At 35.5% G+C, this 18,832-nt stretch overlaps 4 protein-coding genes and 1 pseudogene across 6 annotated transcripts; 1 reads left to right on the forward strand and 4 right to left on the reverse strand.

Moving 5' to 3' along the window:
* Nucleotides 1-3,326: 3,326 nt before the first annotated feature.
* Nucleotides 3,327-4,311, forward strand: LOC143553432 (uncharacterized). Its single transcript, XM_077043430.1, has one exon. It carries the CDS (start codon nt 3,642-3,644, stop codon nt 4,281-4,283), a length of 642 nt encoding a protein of 213 aa, XP_076899545.1. The 5' UTR covers nt 3,327-3,641; the 3' UTR covers nt 4,284-4,311.
* A 2,512-nt stretch (nt 4,312-6,823) lies between these two features.
* Nucleotides 6,824-8,776, reverse strand: LOC143553434 (universal stress protein PHOS34-like). 3 transcript variants are annotated; one of them, XM_077043433.1, is made up of 5 exons: nt 8,556-8,776; nt 8,297-8,400; nt 7,387-7,505; nt 7,138-7,229; nt 6,824-7,042 (listed from the first exon to the last, which is right to left on the reverse strand). In XM_077043433.1, the coding sequence occupies exons 1-4, from the start codon at nt 8,740-8,742 to the stop codon at nt 7,151-7,153; spliced, it is 489 nt and encodes a 162-aa protein (XP_076899548.1). In that variant the 5' UTR covers nt 8,743-8,776; the 3' UTR covers nt 6,824-7,042; nt 7,138-7,150. The 3 variants fall into 3 exon arrangements, with proteins under 3 accessions (XP_076899548.1, XP_076899546.1, XP_076899547.1); XM_077043431.1 differs by having other exon boundaries at nt 7,387-7,511; nt 8,556-8,771; XM_077043432.1 differs by having other exon boundaries at nt 7,131-7,229; nt 7,387-7,511; nt 8,556-8,771.
* A 2,007-nt stretch (nt 8,777-10,783) lies between these two features.
* LOC143553426 (aspartic proteinase CDR1-like) lies at nt 10,784-12,091 on the reverse strand. The gene has a single exon (XM_077043425.1). It carries the CDS (start codon nt 12,089-12,091, stop codon nt 10,784-10,786), a length of 1,308 nt encoding a protein of 435 aa, XP_076899540.1.
* Nucleotides 12,092-13,234: 1,143 nt separating this feature from the next.
* LOC143553427 (aspartic proteinase CDR1-like) lies at nt 13,235-14,341 on the reverse strand. Its single transcript, XM_077043426.1, has one exon. It carries the CDS (start codon nt 14,339-14,341, stop codon nt 13,235-13,237), a length of 1,107 nt encoding a protein of 368 aa, XP_076899541.1.
* A 1,574-nt stretch (nt 14,342-15,915) lies between these two features.
* LOC143553428 (aspartic proteinase CDR1 pseudogene) lies at nt 15,916-16,622 on the reverse strand (annotated as a pseudogene).
* Nucleotides 16,623-18,832: the final 2,210 nt, after the last annotated feature.

Genomic DNA, 18,832 nt, shown 5'->3' on the forward strand with positions numbered 1-18,832 from the left:
AAAGATTCAAAAGTAAGCGGGACTATACCCCTTACCTTGGCAACCAAGTAACTATAAGACAGGTGCGAGTACAGTGTTAAGGCAAAACCCTTCACATACTTAGCACCTTCAGGGAATTGAAGCCAAGAATACCTCGGCGACCAAGTAACTATAAGACGGGTGCGGGTACAGTGTCAAGGCAAAACCCTTCACATACTTAGCACCCGCAGGGAATTGAAGCCAGGAATACCTTGGAAGTAAAGTAACTATAAGACGAGTGCGGGTACAGTGTCAAGGCGAAACCCTTCACATACCTAGCACTCCGCAGGGAATTGAAACCAAGAAGGATCTTCTGGGCCATGCTTGCGGAAACGGGAATAACATCCCCGCATAGCGGGAACGTCGAGAACTAGATTGTTTGAAGCTCCAAGATGGAATTGGTTGTTTTAACATAATTGATCACTATGTTCAAAACTACCAAAACCTCATGGAGAATCTATACAAGTGGAACTCAACGCTCCTGACTTGCGAGGAGGTTACAGACCTACCCGCATCATACCCAAAGATCAAGCAGAAAAGTCGGGAATTTCTGCACGTGACATTAGGACTTCCGCGGGAAGAATCCCCATGGAAAACCTTAAAACTAAACCCTTTTCAAAACCCTTTGCTTAAGTCCAAAAGTTCACCTCACTTATTAACAATTCATGAGAAGAACATTGGACTGGGGGGACTTGAAGAGGTAGGTCCCAGCAGAGCCCAGTTGGACCCGCAAGACTCACCTCAAAGAGGGACGTCTGCGCAGTTGAACCCGCAAGACTCACCTTCAACAGGGACGTCTGCGCAAAGGCTAAACTCGCAAGACTCACCTTGAAGAGACGTCTGCGCAGAAACTAACTGGATCCGCAGGACCCACCATGCTCAGAGACGTGACGTCCTTACGCGCAGTACGCAAGCTGTTCCCGCAGGAAAAGCCTCCCAATGGTCGACGTACTCCGCCTGTTCCCGCAGCAACGGATACTAGCCATCAGGGAAGGCTACCCGCGCAGCAAGGCTACACGCACAAGGCACTTAACTCTTAAATAATTCAGTAATGTCACCTGAAGAAGGAGTGAGCAAGCCGGGAACACTCCCGCACAAAGCCGGGAACACTCCCGCACAAATGAGCCAGTCCGTACGATACTGGAGGATCTTTTGTACTGTACCTGACGAGGTATGGACAAAAGATCTGACCAAAGATACGACAGCTCACTGACAACAGTATGACGAGCAGCACGCTCTTGTACTGTATGTCACTATCAGCCGCTGCCTACTCACCAACCTGTCGGAGGACGTGCATAGCCTGCAGTTGGTGGAACAGGAATAGTACACAGCCGGCCTGGTCACTATCAGCCACTGCCTACCCACCAACCACCAGCATGGCACGTGCGTAGCCCACAGTTGGCAGAACAGGAATACTATTCAGCCGGCTGTACCTGCTTGGAAACCTACCTTCGGCTATAAATACTCCAACACCTTGTAATGGTATGGACACATTACATTACCTTATCACATCTTATCTTTTCTAGCAATCTCTTAATATACACTTATATTCAAGAGCAATCTAGTCTGATTCTCACGCCGGAGGGTGGTCACAAGGAGGTACCCCCCTTCTAAGTGACGAGCTCACGGTGTCTGTTTTGCAGGTCATCTGAAGAACCATCTTTGCCGGATCTAACCCCTCGTGGGAAATATCTATTTAACCCCCAGATTATCCGTAATCTGCCCGGGGTCAATTAGTGTTTCTTCAATATTCATAAAAAAATACGTCTATACACTTTATTTAATATTTATCATAACATCCCTTCGAAATTCATATTACTTACCTAAAGATAAAGAGAATGACGTGACCTTCGTCTCGAATGCGTGTATTTTTTTCATAAATTTGAAAGACCAGTCAAATGTTATTATGAATTCCAGCATCACAAAAATAAAGTGTGTACGCGAATACTTCATTTTATTATACTTTTCCCCATATTATACATTGTATATTGTATAATATATTATAAAATTTGTATAGATTTACAATGTCCTATTTGAATACAACCTATCTTGAGAAAAGATGCTCTTCCTTACAAGTGAGAATCCTATGACAAAATGTTTTCTTCAAGTTCTTCGCCCCTAACATGCATATTTTTTTAATCAATTACTTAGAATTTTTTTTATAAAAGATATCATGGTTTTCCATAATTCCAACACCATTTTCAATAGTTCCAAAACCATACAAATTAACACATATATTTTACAAATATTCCTATAGTACAATGCCTATATGTCCCATTACCAATTACTATATCACCCTTCATTTTAACTTCTATTTTCATGTAAATAGCATTTATAAATTAATTCTGATTTATTCATCATTGTTCTGAATAAAGAAATACCTTTACTTTTACTTCTACCTTTGTTTGCTCATGTGGGAGGTTTGCCTTGGTCTCTAGTCAAAAAGCCTAGAACATGTTCAATAATTGTGAAATTAATTAATGGGGTTGCATGTGGCATTTCCTCAAATGCATGCCTGGCTTTGAAAATTTTCCCAAAAAGTGTACTATTTTTCTTTAAAGCCCTCTAGTTTTTAAAGTAGAGTAGGTAGACATAAAACTGTGGGTATAAACGTGCCAAACCGAAGCTTTTTTCCTAAAGCTCAAGTTTAGATTCAGCTCGAGCTCAGCTTATTTATTTTATTAATTAATGTATATACGTTTAATTAATATATTTATTTATTTTGAGAAAAACCTTAAATAAACCTTAGCTTGGCTCGAACTCAACTTGTTTATTATATATTAATCAACATATATACGTTTTTTAAATATTTTTATGTATTTTGAGAAAAACCTTAATGAGCCTTTGCTCGACTCGAGTTCGTGTAGTTTATTAAACGAGCCAAAGCTTGGCTCGAGCTCCAGCTCCAACTCAGTTGTGTAGTACAAAATTGCAACATAGAAGTCCAAAAAAGAAAAAAATGAATAATAATAAATACACAAGGCTCGTTAATGTTCTACGAGTCTAAAAGAGCTTCCCATACAAATTTCAAGCTCGGGCTCGATAACTTAACTAGCTTTATTGAGGCTAGAGCTTGAAAAAGCTCGACTCGTTTCAAGCTATTTATCAGTTCGAGCTCGAGTAGCTCGCAAGCAACTCAACTTAGCTAGTTTGCGCCCTTGTATAAAACAACATATTTAAAGCATGATAGTTGTAAATGTTGTAATGAGTTTTGGTTCATACTTCTTTATGTCATAATATAACTATGAACACAAATGCAATAAGTTCATAGTTGTAGGTACATTCTTATTTCTTTAACATTGCAAAAATATTATAAGTCAGGAGAAATAAAAGATTTCACACTCCTTATAATTTTATTTACTATTATAATGTACATTATAATATTGATTAAAAAAACAAAAAAAATAAACAAAGTAAAGGAGGCTTTTCACTCATCTCACTTGCATTCTATGTTATAAATACATCTTGCACCATTCATACCTCAAGAAAACACATACATACATTCATTCATTCATTTTTTGTTTATTTCAAAAGAAAAACAAAGTTTTTTTTTATTTTTAAAACATTGCATTTCGTTCAAAAATTAATCTTGTGCATTTTACTCGTTTGTGATTACTTGAAACATGGTAAAGAAAGATCAAAAGATCCAACATAAGGCATCAAAGGCAGCACCGACATTATATTCCTCGTCAGTGTCATCACTGCCACTATCACCGTCATCTGTAATCAACAAAGAGAAATACAAAGGAGTACGAATGAGGAGTTGGGGTTCATGGGTTTCCGAGATCCGAGCACCAAATCAAAAGTCACGTATATGGTTAGGATCTTACTCGACTCCTGAAGCAGCAGCTAGAGCCTATGATGCCGCCCTTCTATGCGTTAAGGGTCCCATTGCAAATCTAAATTTCCCTCTCAGCCAATATGATCACGACTCACTTACCGGTCCCACCCCTAGTGTCATTTCTCCAAAATCTATTAAAAGGGTGGCCGCTGCTGCAGCCGTTGCCACCATCACTTCTCCACCACCATCCCCTTCGTACTCAACATCATTCTCCTCGTTTTCTCCATCTCAATCATCTTCATCTAACGAGACAAGCCAAAGATTCTCTTTAGAAACCGACCCTCTTGATGGAACCTTGATGTCGATGGTTGCACCATGGTGCAACTTCGATTCACCAAGATACAATGGCATGATGCAAAACGAGTCGCCATTTAATCCCTTTGATGAAGATGGCGACGAAATTCGTATATGGAGCTTCTGTTAGATCATATAACTTTTCTTTATTTTCATTTTTTTTTGGAACCAGTTTTACTAACATTTAACTAAATATATATATTTGTTTTTAGCCACATTTATTTATTTATTCATGTATGTGTAAAGGGGTGTAGATCTCATGAAGGGAATCCCATGTGAGTTCACCCCCAGCATTCATATTTAATTTTTTGTAATGGTCTCATATTTAAGTATTCATTTTAATTCAATTTATTTATTTGTCTCCTTAAATGTATGTCTATCTATGTCTGCATGTTGTATATGTTACTGTCTGGTTATACATATATACTCATTTTTTTATATATTTATAACTTTCTTATTATATAGACAAACTTCTCTCAGAGGAAAAGTTGTTACAACTTATTGCTTAAGAAAATAATCGCCTCTTTATAATCATACTGTGGAGTATATAAGTTATTTGGTAACAACAATTACAATAACCTTGTTATAAAATATGTTGTTTTGTCGTGCTTATATATTTTGTTGAGTTTTGAATCTTGAAAAGAGTTCTAATATGATCAAAGCAACTAAAAGATGTAATTACCAACCCAAAAACAAATATGAGAAATGCTTTGTCTCAAATTATTATTGCTTAATATATAACTAAAGTTTCTCTAATCTCTATTTCCTCTTTTACGTGAGTTTTTTTATCGTATCGACTTCATTATTCTTTTTATCATAATATGTTATGTTTCGGCTTAAAATCAGCAACAACGCACATGCGTAGGTCCTAAGTCAACCTAATTATGTTTTTCCATATTTTAACATTCATTCTAATTTTACGAGTTAACATGTCACAACACACATACATGGTTTAACGTTTTTAAATTCGGGCCCTAACTACCAATTCATAAATAATTGGTAGTCAACTGTTAGATTGAGGTTGACTCATTAGGTTTATATATATGTTTTGACTAAAGTTACTTAACTAGATGGGCACACTTGGACCTTGATCTTCAGGCTATGAAGAGTCTATAACCTATTTTATAAAACACTTAATTATAATTAGACATGTCACTATTTCAACTCTACTTACCTATTTGTATATTAAAAAAATATAGGGAACCTTTTTGTAGAAAATAAATAAATAAATACAAGAGTATTTTTAATATAAAAAGAATGAATCGTCTCCTTAGAGATTCGAACTCTCGCGGGGAAACCACATGTACTTAGCAGGCACACGCCTTAACCACTCGGCCTAAGCGACTTCTTGTTAGTCAATACCTGATAAGCCAAAAAATAAAGGACTTGTATAATATTTGCATTGAGAGAATATATATATAGGTATCAAGTTGTTTTTTTCATTAGCTTTCATTTCCTTTCACCAACTGTAACTCACATTTTTTTTATACATATATCAACTTTTTTCTTTCATAAGTTGAAAAATAATAAAAAACTAGTACTTTTTCGAAGAAAGTTTATGCTATTTTCAGAATGTTTTCTAGGCATTCAGAAAGGTCCGGTCGGGTCCTTTGGATAATAGGATACATCTATGCGAGAAGTTGAATATTATGTTTGATAGTGAGACATTCTAAACTAGTTGCTTGCATCCACTTAGATGACCATGACCATCTAAGAGATTGACTGCAAAGAGTTGCCTGGGTTTAAGTACAGGCATGATTTGGTGAGGGATGTTCTATGCGATGTTCTTAAACGAGCCGGAATTTCGGTTAAAAAGAAAGCCCCCGTAAACTTTCTTACGGATCCTCAAGAAGGAAGATCTACATTACGACCGGCCGATATTCTTGTTTTTGGGTGGGTAGGGGGGAAACACGCTTGTGTCGACCTCACAGGAGTGTCCCCTCTTATTGGGATTAGGGACACTGGATTTGTAGCAGGCCAGGCAGCATTGAAGGCGACATCAGGCAAGGTTGCTAAACACGAGAGAGCTTGTTTGGAGAATCAACACGTGTTTATCCCCTTCGCCTTTGACACTTTTGGTTTCTTAGCTCCGGATGCCATGGACCTTTTGAATAGGGTTCAGAAAGTTGTGTATAGTAACGTATCAGCCCATAAGAATCAAAACTTTGTTTTTAGTCGGATTGGGTTTGCTATCCAAAAGGGGGTTGCGGCGCAGCTTGTTGCCCGCTTACCTGTCACTTCATTGTAAATCGTTTGGATGTTTCTATGAAGTCCCTAATAAAGTGACATCTAGTACTTCGCATACACGGTAACTAGAGATTACATAGATTGCACTCGCTAACTATAAGTACATCTTGCATCAAAACAGAGCTTTTATGGTCTTCCGAATATGTTTATATTTTTGCTGTTTGCATGATGATATTTGAAGAAGGGTGGCTGCTATGAGTTATCTAATCACTTTCTCGTAGACGAGTTTGTTCGTGAAAAGATAAGTGCAATAAAGCACTCTAATTAGAAACATGGGACCAAACATCTAACCATAAATGGCTGGGACGTCTCGGGTTTGGTTAATCTTGGTTCTTTTGGGTTTCATGTTTGGACTCGGGTTTGGTTGATATACCTTTAAAGTGTTAGGCGATGACCGTTGTGTTGTGTATTAATACGATGAAAAGAATAACAACAATGCATAAAAGATTTCATCAATGTCGGGGATACATATATGTTCAACGGATAATATCACGCATCACATCTCGCAAATGTACAACCATTTTACAAACAACAATATACAACAGAAGCGTATCACAAACAACATATAAACTCACCCGGATATTGTGTACTTGTTGCAGAGTACAAACGATATACATCACGTCCCATAATCCTCCATTCAAGCTGAGACAGATCATGTAAGGTAAGCTAAAATACACTTTACAAAAATATGTTGCCTCAGCTGCTCGACCTGCTAGAAAAGAAGGTTTACGGTTTACCTCAAGGTTCTTATTAAGTAGTGCCTTTGACTATCATGACCGGGCATGACACATGGTTGGAGCAGTAGTTACTTACACTTCCCAAAAACATCCTGCATTTACAAAAATATGTTGTTATTAAGTTAAGCATCAATGAATGTATGCTACACTTCACATGCATATACATCAGATTCTGCTTATTACTCGGTATGATAAACACATAAACAGATCAAAATTTGAACACAAACAATAACTTGGGTCAACTTATACCTCTTGATAGGACCAAAAGAACGGCACCCCATTACGAGCAAATCAGCATGCAATTCCTCGACAGCTTCGCATATTTTCTCCTTAGGATCCCCAATCAATACTTGAGTTTTCACTTCAGCCTGGTACTATATTGTTGATATATATGTATTAGTATAGAGAAAGACAGGTTGCAAAACTAATATACATATATGAATTGCAGGTCATCTGAGAAACCAAAATCCTAAATTTGGTGCACATTTTAACTCACAACATGAGAGCTTCAAAGCAGAAAATAGTCAGAACAGAAATAATACTAAAGACATTTAACACGGTGTTACGCTAGGTGCTAGTCAGGCAGTGGGGTGCCAACTAACAATTAATAGGGAATAATCGGAGTGGAATTTTATATGTAAGTTTTCAAAATTATACACACACACAAATTTATATATAATATTTCAAAGTATAACTTTCGACAGATTTTTGACAAGTTTGGATTGGTACTGATTTTAGTGGTTGATTAGCTGAGATCGAATCGGTAGCCCTACGATTTCAAATTAATTGGCGCCTAATCGTGATTTTTACATAAATAAGCTACATATCATGGTTCAATTTGTCACAACTTCAACCTATAACTCTCATTTGGATTCCAAACCAAACTAGTTTATACTTGCAGTTATAAATTCTACACAACTTTATGCATCATCATCAACAATACAAATAAGCTACTTAAGTATTGTGATCCACTTTGGACTATCACAAACAGATAAGACCATCCATCTAGCTCTAGAAGTAAAGCCTGTTGGCTGTATATTTGCAGTACCAAAGCGGGTATCAGTATTGTTGCTAGCGGTACAGTACTAATCTCATCATCCTTAATAAGAAACAGAAGCTTAGAAAGCATTAGTTACATAGGAGTAAGGTAGCAGCTAACATTATTATCAGCACATATCTTCAAAGCATGAGTAATAATAGCATCCGTAATTCGACGTTGATGCGCCTCAATCGCCGCAGTAAACGCAGGCACCTCCACATCACCTGCTTTCATTTTTCATTTCAATTCATAACATAACATAACAAAACATTACTTACAACTAATTTCATTTCTATCTAATAATAATAATAATAATAATAATAATAATTAAGAATCAGTTATTATTATTTAGAGACAGACAGACAGACAGACACTTAACTTGGTCCACCGAAGGGGATAGATCCTGGATTAAGACCGGCGGCGATTGACGGTGGTGATTGGACGTGAATAATGATTAACGATCCGTCTGTACGGAGCTTCACGTTATCCAGTGCCCACTGCAGGCCTTTCATACTCTCTTCGCTGCCGTCAACGGCCACCACCACACACCTCAGGTTTTCAGGCATTATTATTGTTTCTTAATTCTTAATTGTTTTCTCTCTCTCTCAATCAACAACTATACTCGGAATGAACAAATATGTTGAGACCGGATATTATTATTATTATTATTATTATTATTATACGTGGAGCTTCCTGTGTTACCATAAGTTTTTTTAACGACAACTAAGTAATGTTAGGTATTTCGTACACAGTTTTCATTGGTTAAAGGTAGCCCGAGGCGGCCATGAGTCCGGACAGACAGAGCCCCTAACAGTCCACAAGTTGCATTCTATGTTGGTAGGTCGTTTCTCGGCCATCGTGAGACCGTAGTACTAATACGCGGGGTACTGAGTGGAATCCGTAAAACCTCGGCCCCAATCAGGTTTGAATATGGGATTATATCCCTGGCTTCACCCTTTGAACCGGTCCAAATGAGAATTAGACTCATGTCTCCAATAAGAGAGGGCAGACATCTTACCACTATACCAACTTCTCATGATTTACGTAAGGTAGTTACTTGCAATTAATTGAATTGGAATTTTATATTAAGTTTCTGAAAATTTACATATAACACCAAGGTCTGATTTCGACCGATTACTGATTAGCTAAAAAATTTCATCGGTCTAGGGGCGCGTATCGATTAATACCTGCTAGGCCCGATTTTTACAACACTAGTTACTAGTTATGATAATCACCCTTTTTTTCATACACCCATTTTAGTAATTATAGGTTTTTTTATTGTAGACCTATAGTTCATCTAAAAGTAAACAAGAGTGTATCATCCAATATTTCTATTGTTTTTTTCTTTCAACGATATATAAAAACTAGGACGTTAAAGATAATCTAGTTTAAAGACTTTTTTTTATCATATCAATTTTTTTTTCAGTCTCTAACTAGTTGTGCTTCTAAATCTCCATAAAATGATCTCTTTTTGTCATATGATGCGATTCATATGATACTAAAAAAATTAAAAAAAAATGATTTTTTTTTTGGAAAATATAGTACTTAGTAACAAAATCAACCAAGCCAAACTTAATTATCTCGTATTACAAGAATACAAGGTTTTTTAATTTGAGCTTAAATAACTTAGAAAACATAATTTATGTACTAACCTTGATTAAATACAGTGCATAAATTCTATAATTACCATTTTATGCAACTTGGCTAATGCAAATATGCAATATATTTATTCAATAGGACAACAAATTTATTTACCTTACATTAACTAAACTTTGCTCATATATGTTACGATAACTTGACAACAGTTAATATAATTAAATTATTTTTTTTTTAATTTACAAAGTTGAAGTGTATAATGAATTGGGCTTTTGAAGTGTATAATGAATTGGGCTTGAAATATATGTGGGTTGCTAAAAGCTTCAAACCCAAGGTTTTTGCAAAAATTATTCATTAAAAACCCTTAATCAAAATCTCCATTAACCTAGCTTCACCAAAAACAATATATATACTAAACAACTTTAGCAACAAGCACCAATAAATAAAAGATACTATAGCCATAAACAAAAGACCCAATAATTAAGAAAGTAATACTATTCAAATCACCACACAATCTTCAATTCCTATTAAGAACGTGTTGTGAAAATCTGAATATATCACAAAAAAAAAACAAAAAAAAAAAGGTTAGGAGATTTGGAAGCCAAAAAATAAAAGATCTTGAGTATCATAAATAATGAAAATATCATATCTTAATATGTGCACTTGAAGCAAACAATATGAATGCAAATATACAATTATTTATTTTTAATTTGAATAATGTTACATAACATTCTCTGTGAAGGCCATTATTTATGTTCAGTGTCATACACATTATGTATTCAATCTTAATCGAAAGCAATGAATAAGTTGATTTCATCATTTGTTTAACTGGATTAGACATACATAATTATTACATTAAACTGAAATTTTATGTAGTTATTAAGGAAACGGATACTGTGAATTGATTTATTAAGGTTTGAACTATGAACTATGAACAAACATACTTCTAGACCAAAACGACAACCTCATTATTTGAACTAACATATCCCGCACATGTGAAAGCCTAGCTCGTTAGCGTATTGCGCAGTCAGTAGGCTTAAAATACACCTTTTGCTTTATCAAATCAAACCCTACCATCAAATTTGTTTGAAACAAATTTCCAAGAATACCCTCAGTATTTGATGTTGATATAATTGCTAGGCAAGTCATCCCTTTTTGAAGTTCCATAAACATGTTTGTTGGTGGCACCTCAACATTCGCTCCTCCGGTGAATCGCAAAGTCAGATTCGGGACACTGTCCAAACTCAAATCCTTGTAGCAAATATCATAATCGGTAAACTGACGTGGGATGTGGATGGGCTTTGCACGTATGGCTTTTGTCATACTAGCAATAAATGGATCGTACAAATCCTTAGGAAGAAATGTCATAGCCATATCGATGTCTATAACCATGTTGCCCTTTTCATTGTCTGATTGATAGCGAGTGTGATTGTGATTTTGTGACAAGATGCTTTTGTTTCCTACCAACAAGTCAGTCAAATGTACGGAGTATAAAGTTGAATAATCATTCCTTTTAAGGGGAGTTGAAACGACATTTGGCCCTGACATATTAACATGTTCACCAAAGTAGATCTTACTTGGCTTACTTGAACCACATGGCATCAAACAATACGAAAACTTTCCCTGAATGGCTGGTTTTAATTGGCTGACTAGCGAAAGAGGGCCACGACCAAGACCAATACGCCCACTCACATTCGGCGTAAAATACTGAAGATCTTCATAATAATGAGCACACCCAAACAAAACTTGTTTGTAAGGAGTTGGTCCAATCGAAAAGGTGTCCCTAGCAAGGACACCTTCTGTGTAGTAAGAATCGGTGTCAGAATTTTGGTAACGACAATTATTATTTTCTGTGCCACACCGTGGTTGGATGGTAGGCAGAGATTTACAAGCTCTTGATCGACATGAATCTGCGTGATAAGTGGATGAAGAAGCGGGTACGAAAAAACGTGCACCCGCTTGCTTGTAACACGTCTTGCAAGGCTCACATGGGGCCCAAATAAGGCCGAACGTCGTGCCAACACTTCCATAAACTTGTACCGGAGGGGTCCCAATTCCAATTTTCATTATATATTCTCCAGAAATATCCGCATACACCTTTGATTGGCTTTTCGCCATGCGAAGAGCCCGAGATATGGACCGACGAAAAACATTTTGATTACGATCGATTTGTGAAAGGGTTGGGTTGTATAGAGGGGACAATGGAGAGTCCATATGAATAAGATCAACACTAAAACCATGATCACCATGATGGTGGCTTGGTTTAGATAGAGACACACAAATGGTTACAAATATAGTGAGAATAAAAAGTGTGTTCATGGCTAAAATAATTATGATGAAAAATGAATGTTTGATCAAAATTTATAAGGTAAAAGGTCAGAAGCAAATTAATTTTTTATATTAAGAGGATTTTTATTTATACCCATTTAAATCATATAATTAGATGAATTATATTAAATACGTAAATAAAGAGAAGATATACATTCCAAAAAATCAATTTCGTAAAATATATGGTTTAGTTTAAAAGAAAAATATATTCCAATAAATCAGTTTCTTATTTAAATAACTTTCCTTTCATATATAATGTCCAACAATTCTTAAATTAATTTATATATGCTCTACGTGTTGTAGCGGATTTCACGCATGGTTAAACACAAAAAGAGAAGCTTATGAGATTACAGAACAATTCCGTTTTAAATATTAAATTTAGTAAAGATCATGTAGACACATCATTGTAAAAATGAGCTATAGACCTATAAGCATGCGTTTGGTTCGGCTCTGTTCGTGAACTGCCCTAGCTATAGTTAACATTCCGATTCTTGTCTATTATTAATTAATATTACCTAGTATGCAATAGGCCAAATGATGCCAAAACATAATCAACTTTTACTCTTTCACTTATGTTTCTGAGATTCATATTTATTTTTGTTTAGATTTATTGTTTTATTTTTTTATTTTAGCGATGATTGCTAAACTTTATCAGCATAGTACATAGTTAAGATACTGGTTGTTGATAGGTTATAACAGGTATAACAGCCGGTAACATTTAGGCGTTAACATTATGTTTAACAGTTAGATTTAATCGTACCAGCCGGTATTTTGTGTACTTCAGGGCAAGCTTGCTCTAACATCGTGCCCTGGTCACAACGAATGGAACTTTAATAATGCATGCACAATTGGACAAGCTGTTTACCATGGCCAGTTGGCCACATACCGTCTTCCCTTAAGGCCATCGTCATGCTAGAACTCTCAAACGGTTGTCAAGGAGGATGTCATTAAAGACGCGCTTGTAACGGTTGCGTCGTGTGTCACAATTTAACACAATAACTAATCAACTATATGTATATATACCTAATACATAAACATGTTGTGTTCCATTCCATGAAAATAAGATCCTTTTCTCCAATTCATTTATTAATTCACTCATACATAACTATATACTACAAAAACATATAGTATATATTAATTATATAAACTACAATCAGTTGGCTTAAAAGACACCTTCTGTTTAACCAAATCAAAACCTACCAACAAATCTCTTTGATACAAATTTCCAAACACCCCCAATTCATCATCAGCATATAACATAGACAAGCAACTCACCCCTTGTCCAACTTCCAAAAACAAGTTACTTGGGTGCACCTTAATGTCAGCATAGTCGAATCGAAATGTCACAACCGGCACACGCGTTACATTCAAATCCTTGTAGCACAACCGGTTATACAACCCTGTCGGGTCTTGCACGCCCTCACCACCTATATCTTCGGCTATATTACGCGTAAAACGATCATACATCTCCTCAGGGATCGTAGTGATCGTCGAGGTTATGTCTATAATCATATTGCCATATTCGATGTGGTCTAGCCTTCGACTACGATTGAATACGGGTCTTGAGGTCTTGTTTCCAGCCAACACGTCGATTAAATCGACGTAGTGGAAACTTGGAGGAAATTTCTTTATCATGGGAGTTGAAACCACATTTGGCCCTGAGACATTTGCGCGGTCACCAAAATGCATTTTAATTGTTTTATTCATCGCGTCGTTGGTTTGTGGCATCAGACAGTACGAAAACTTTCCCTGAATGACGGGTTCTAATTGACTTATTAGAGATAACGAGTCACCGCCTATCCCAATATCCGCGCTAATCACACGATCACCCAAACTTCCAACGTTACTACCACACATAAACATAGTATGATTTATCGGTGTTGATCCCAACCAAAAGGTGTCCATAGCAAGTTCACCGTTTGAACAATTACTAGCTTGAGTGTCGTAAAGACATATATTTTGCGCGTTACATGGCAATTTGAAGTCTTGCAGCGTGTCACAAGCTTTTGAACGACATGGTTGTCGTTGATAAGTGGATGAAGAAGCGGGTAGAAAAACAGGCGGGGCTGTTTTGTTGTAGCATGACTTCTTAGTGGGTTTACATTGGACCCACAAAAAGTCAGAGCAAGTATCAACGTACCCAAACACTTCCACGGGTGGGGTCCCCATACGAATTTTCATTAGATACTCTCCACCACGAGTAGAAAACATATCCGCGTCTATCTTAGAAAGACGTGACATAGACCGACGAAAAGCATTTTGATTACGATCGATTGGCGAATGGGTTGGGTTATATAGAGGGGATAGTGGAGAGTCGATATGAATAAGATCAACACTAAAACCATGATCACCATGATGGTGGCTTGGTTTAGATAAGAGACACATAAATGGTTACAAATATAATGAGAATAAAAAGTGTGTTCATGGCTAAAATGTTATGTTGAAAAATGAATGTTTGATCAAAATTTATATTGTAAAATCAAAAGAATGATATGATTGCATTAGTTATTACATATCAAAGAAAATGATGGGATTTTGTATACATTTAAATCTGTAATTAGAGCAATTATATGCATAAATAAATAGAATAATATAAATCAATTTCTGATTTATATCTCTAAATTTCAACATTCCTTAAAACAATATTGTTATAAACTGGTAATTGATTTTGTGTTTTAATTACGAGAAAAAAAAAAGAATAAACTCCGTATAAGATTATGTATCGCGTTGAATTGTTGCAATAAACTAGATAATTTATGTAACATTTTTATTTTTGTTCCTTTTTATATTGTTTTAAAACTCAAGTGACATAATTTATGTATTATTTTTATTTTTCTTATTTTGATATGTTATTATTATTATTTTTTTCTTTGTATTTTTTTTAACACAAACCGAGCTACATCTGGATAATAGGTAAGCGAGCAACAAGCTGCGCCAAATAATAATAATAATAATAATAATATAGTTAAAACTTAGGGTTTAGTATAAATGGACTAACGAATACCAAGCCACAAGTCAAGCCAACCTTGGCTCGAGCTCCTTTAGAAATCTAGCCAAGCCGGCTCGTTCAAATTCAAGCTTTTTTGAAGCTGTTTACAGGCGAGCTTCAAGCAAGACATGAATCACAAACTTTTTAAACAGTCGTAACCATGTCCCACCTAAGATTCAAAGGCTATAAAATGTGTAAATTACATAATGTTGGGCTTTAGCAAAAAAGAGACTAGCTAGGAATGTTTAATCTGTATAGTGTAAAGTGTAAACTCATTATATTTTTTTCACACCGGTATTCCAGCACATCAATTTACATATTAGAGCCTATAACAAAATTAGATAACGTATTATGTAACCCACTAGATAAATGTGTGTTATATTTTTCTTTTGGGCAAATTAAATGTGTGTGTAGATAATCATGTAATAAGTATTATTTGTAAAGTCTAGTAAGCATGAATATGTTGATGGGTTTTATTTATAACACCGTTTTAGATTAATAAATGTCTAATAAACATTTCTAACGAAAAAAAAATGATCATTTGTTAACAAGTTAACTAAATACATAAATAGTTATATATATTCGATTCTAACAAATTGCAAATATAAAAATATTAAATTGCAAATATATAAAAGTAAAACTAGATGTCCCACACGATGACATAAATATACTGAAATAAGAATTTCAATTACAAATTAAAAAGATAATGAAAAACAGGAATTAACGTTAATACGTACATTGTTTAATTCATCCATGGAGATATATTCTCATACATGTTATTTATTTATATATTTGTTATCATAATAATAATAACAATATAACCTATCTAGTACTGCATTGTGGTGCAGTCAGTAGGCTCAAAAGACACCATCTGATTAACCAAATCATACCCTACCAATATATTAGCTTGTGACAAGTTACCAAATATTGCTAACTCATCCGAGGCTACTATAGTCAAACAAGTCAACCCTTGTTTCACTTCTAAAAACATGTTATCTGCCGGGATCACCACATCGGCACCCACGAACCGGAACGTCACGGTCGGGACCCGCCCTAGGTTCAACTCATTGTAACATAGCTCAAAAAAACCATCCGGGTCCTGAACCGTGTCCCCACCAATGGCATCGCTTAGACTCGTTACAAAATCATCATGTAACTCTCTAGGGAGATATGTCAATGTCGTCCCCGAGTCTATAATAATGTTACCCTCTTCGTTAACGTCTCGAGTACTTGCTAATGATTGCTTGTATGGCAAGTTTTTGGACCCGACCGACACGTTTTCCAATGTAAGGTAGAAGTAGGTTGAAGGGGCTTTTTGAACTAGGGGAGTTGAAACGACACTTGGACCTGAGACGTTAACGCTGTCTCCAAAGTGGATTTTGCTTGTTTGATTAGATGCACTTTCGTTAAACTGTGGGATCAGACAGTACGAAAACTTTCCCTGGATGAAGGAATTTAATTGGTTGATTATCGAAAGTGGGCCCCCACCAAGACCGACAGTCCCACTTATATTCTCGTTAAACATGCCCTTATTTTCATAGACTGAAACAATTACAATAAATTACTGTGGTTTTAAAGACGAAATATATTCCAAATAAAAAGTTTTAATTACGATACAATGTGAACAGAATAAACTTAAATTAGGATTCTGTATCGCATTAAATTGATGAAATAAAATGAAACTTTTAGATTGGTTTTTTATTTTACTTCACAATATGTACGTATTATTGTTATTATTATTATTATTATGATTATTTGTGGTGTCAAATACTTTAAAACAACTTATAAAACGTGTGTTATGTGTGTATCAATGTATGCATGCATGTACGTGTCACATGAGCTACAAATAACAATATGGATTATGGACTATTTTAAACAAGGCTAATTGGGGTTGAATCTACATTCTACATATTGGGCTATACTATGACCGATATCCAGTTAAGGCTAGAGGTGTACAAAACCGGTTTTAAACCCAAACTGAACCGGTTTGGTCAACGGCTGGTCAAAAGTGATTTAACTCAAACCAGTTCGGTTTATAAACTGGTTTAGAAGCAAGATAGGCCGGCCTGGTCACGTCGGTTCGGTTTATAAACCAGTTTCAAACCGGTTTTCCTCAAACCGGTTTTGTTTTAAACCGGTTTGGTATATCTTAAGGGGAAACGGTTCTGAAACTGGCGATTTGGGTTGGTTTGGGTGAAACCAGTTTTTTTGTACACCTCTAGTTAATAAGGCTACTGCAATGCAATGAATAGAATTAAGAGAGAACTCTGGTTTTCGTCGACGTGGTTTTTTCATATGTGTTATTTCAATCCAAAAGTTTAAAATTTGCTATTTTCGTCCCTAAGGATTCATTTACATTGCAATTTTCGTCAATAAGGTTTTGTTTCCATTGCGATTTTCGTCCATGTGGTTTGTTTAAATTTGTTATTTCAGTCCAAAATATGTTAGCGAAAAGGACAAAAATTGCAATGAAAATGAAACCTTATGGACAAAAATAGCAAGTTTTAAACTTTTGGACTGAAATGACAAATTTGAACAAACCACGGGGACGAAAACAGCAGTTCACTCTAGAATTAATAACCCGCTTCCAAAGGTTATTATCAGCCTGGATCTCCATCACCACTTCGTCAACAGAGCCAACCTTTAAAGCTAGAGTGAAAACGGTTAAGACGACGAGGCTCTTCAAATTGGAAAGTGTGGTGATCTAACACACAAGAAAGTCGTCGTTCTATAAAACAAAATCCCCACCACTACTTTATCAATAGAGCGAGATTCGATGCTCTGAGCCTGCTAGTGCTAACTACAAGACCATCCGACTCTATAAGACCCATCACCTTTTCCCATGCAGCCAAACAAAGTTTCAAGTCGTTTGTATAGACATTCGAGCTTGTATACTTTAAGACCGTCGTTAATTTTTTATTTAAGAGTCATATAAAGTTATTAAAATTCAAAATAAACCCGTCAAGCCTTCTAGACACGAGTCAACGTGAATATTGTATATCGGCCGATTGAAGACTACGAACCAATTAAGCTGGTTTGACTCGTACTGTTATAATTATAAGTTTGAGTACAAATCGACACAGATATATCGACTAGACTGATTCAACTGGCTCCTTATCCACATTGTTTTGGAATCTCTTGACTCTCAAGTCCTCAACCACACTTTGTAAGCTATCTTTACATGTCATGGTGTGTTATAACTTCTGGTTCCGTATATACGAATATGAATAATGCGATAAGAGTACACAACACAACAGAGGTGCATTCATGTGATGTCAAAAGGAAAGAGACAGAAAAGAACCAGTTAAGAACATGTTTGGTCTTGGTCTCTTTATACCCGCACGTGGCTCAATTCTATGTATAAATAAGACTGGTCTAGGCCCTCCCAACAAACACATGGTGGATTATTATTATTATTTTTATACTTTTATGTTTTATTTGACTAGGTACCATATAGTAAAATATTTTAGTACAGTTTTTTACATGTATATATATCTTTTATAGTTTTTTTTTACCATATGCTGTTTTATTTTAAAACTTTTATGTTTTATTTTACTAGCTAGGTACGATATTTTTTTACATTTATATATATATATTTTTCATAGTCTTTTTTTACCATGTGCTTTTTTCAACACTATAATTAAACAATATTCGTATATGATCACAAACTTAAAATAAGAAAATCTGAAAATTTAATACAAACTATGAAAATTAATACAATTACAATAAATAAACTCTAGTGA

This window comes from Bidens hawaiensis, unplaced genomic scaffold (genome assembly GCF_021521415.1).
Source record: "Bidens hawaiensis isolate Kalapana, Puna unplaced genomic scaffold, B.hawaiensis_p1.1 tig00017238_1, whole genome shotgun sequence".
NCBI lineage: Eukaryota > Viridiplantae > Streptophyta > Magnoliopsida > Asterales > Asteraceae > Bidens > Bidens hawaiensis.

Coding starts and splice junctions, on each gene's coding strand:
- LOC143553432 (XM_077043430.1), top strand. CDS start 3,642: ATGGTAAAGAAAGATCAAAAGATCCAACATAAGGCATCAAAGGCAGCA.
- LOC143553434 (XM_077043431.1), bottom strand. CDS start 8,742: ATGCCTGAAAACCTGAGGTGTGTGGTGGTGGCCGTTGACGGCAGCGAA. Junction 7,512..8,296: donor AGATATGTGCTGATAATAAT/GTTAGCTGCTAC, acceptor TCAACAATATAG/TACCAGGCTGAAGTGAAAAC. Junction 7,230..7,386: donor TCTTTTGGTCCTATCAAGAG/GTATAAGTTGAC, acceptor TTGTAAATGCAG/GATGTTTTTGGGAAGTGTAA.
- LOC143553426 (XM_077043425.1), bottom strand. CDS start 12,091: ATGAACACACTTTTTATTCTCACTATATTTGTAACCATTTGTGTGTCT.
- LOC143553427 (XM_077043426.1), bottom strand. CDS start 14,341: ATGTCACGTCTTTCTAAGATAGACGCGGATATGTTTTCTACTCGTGGT.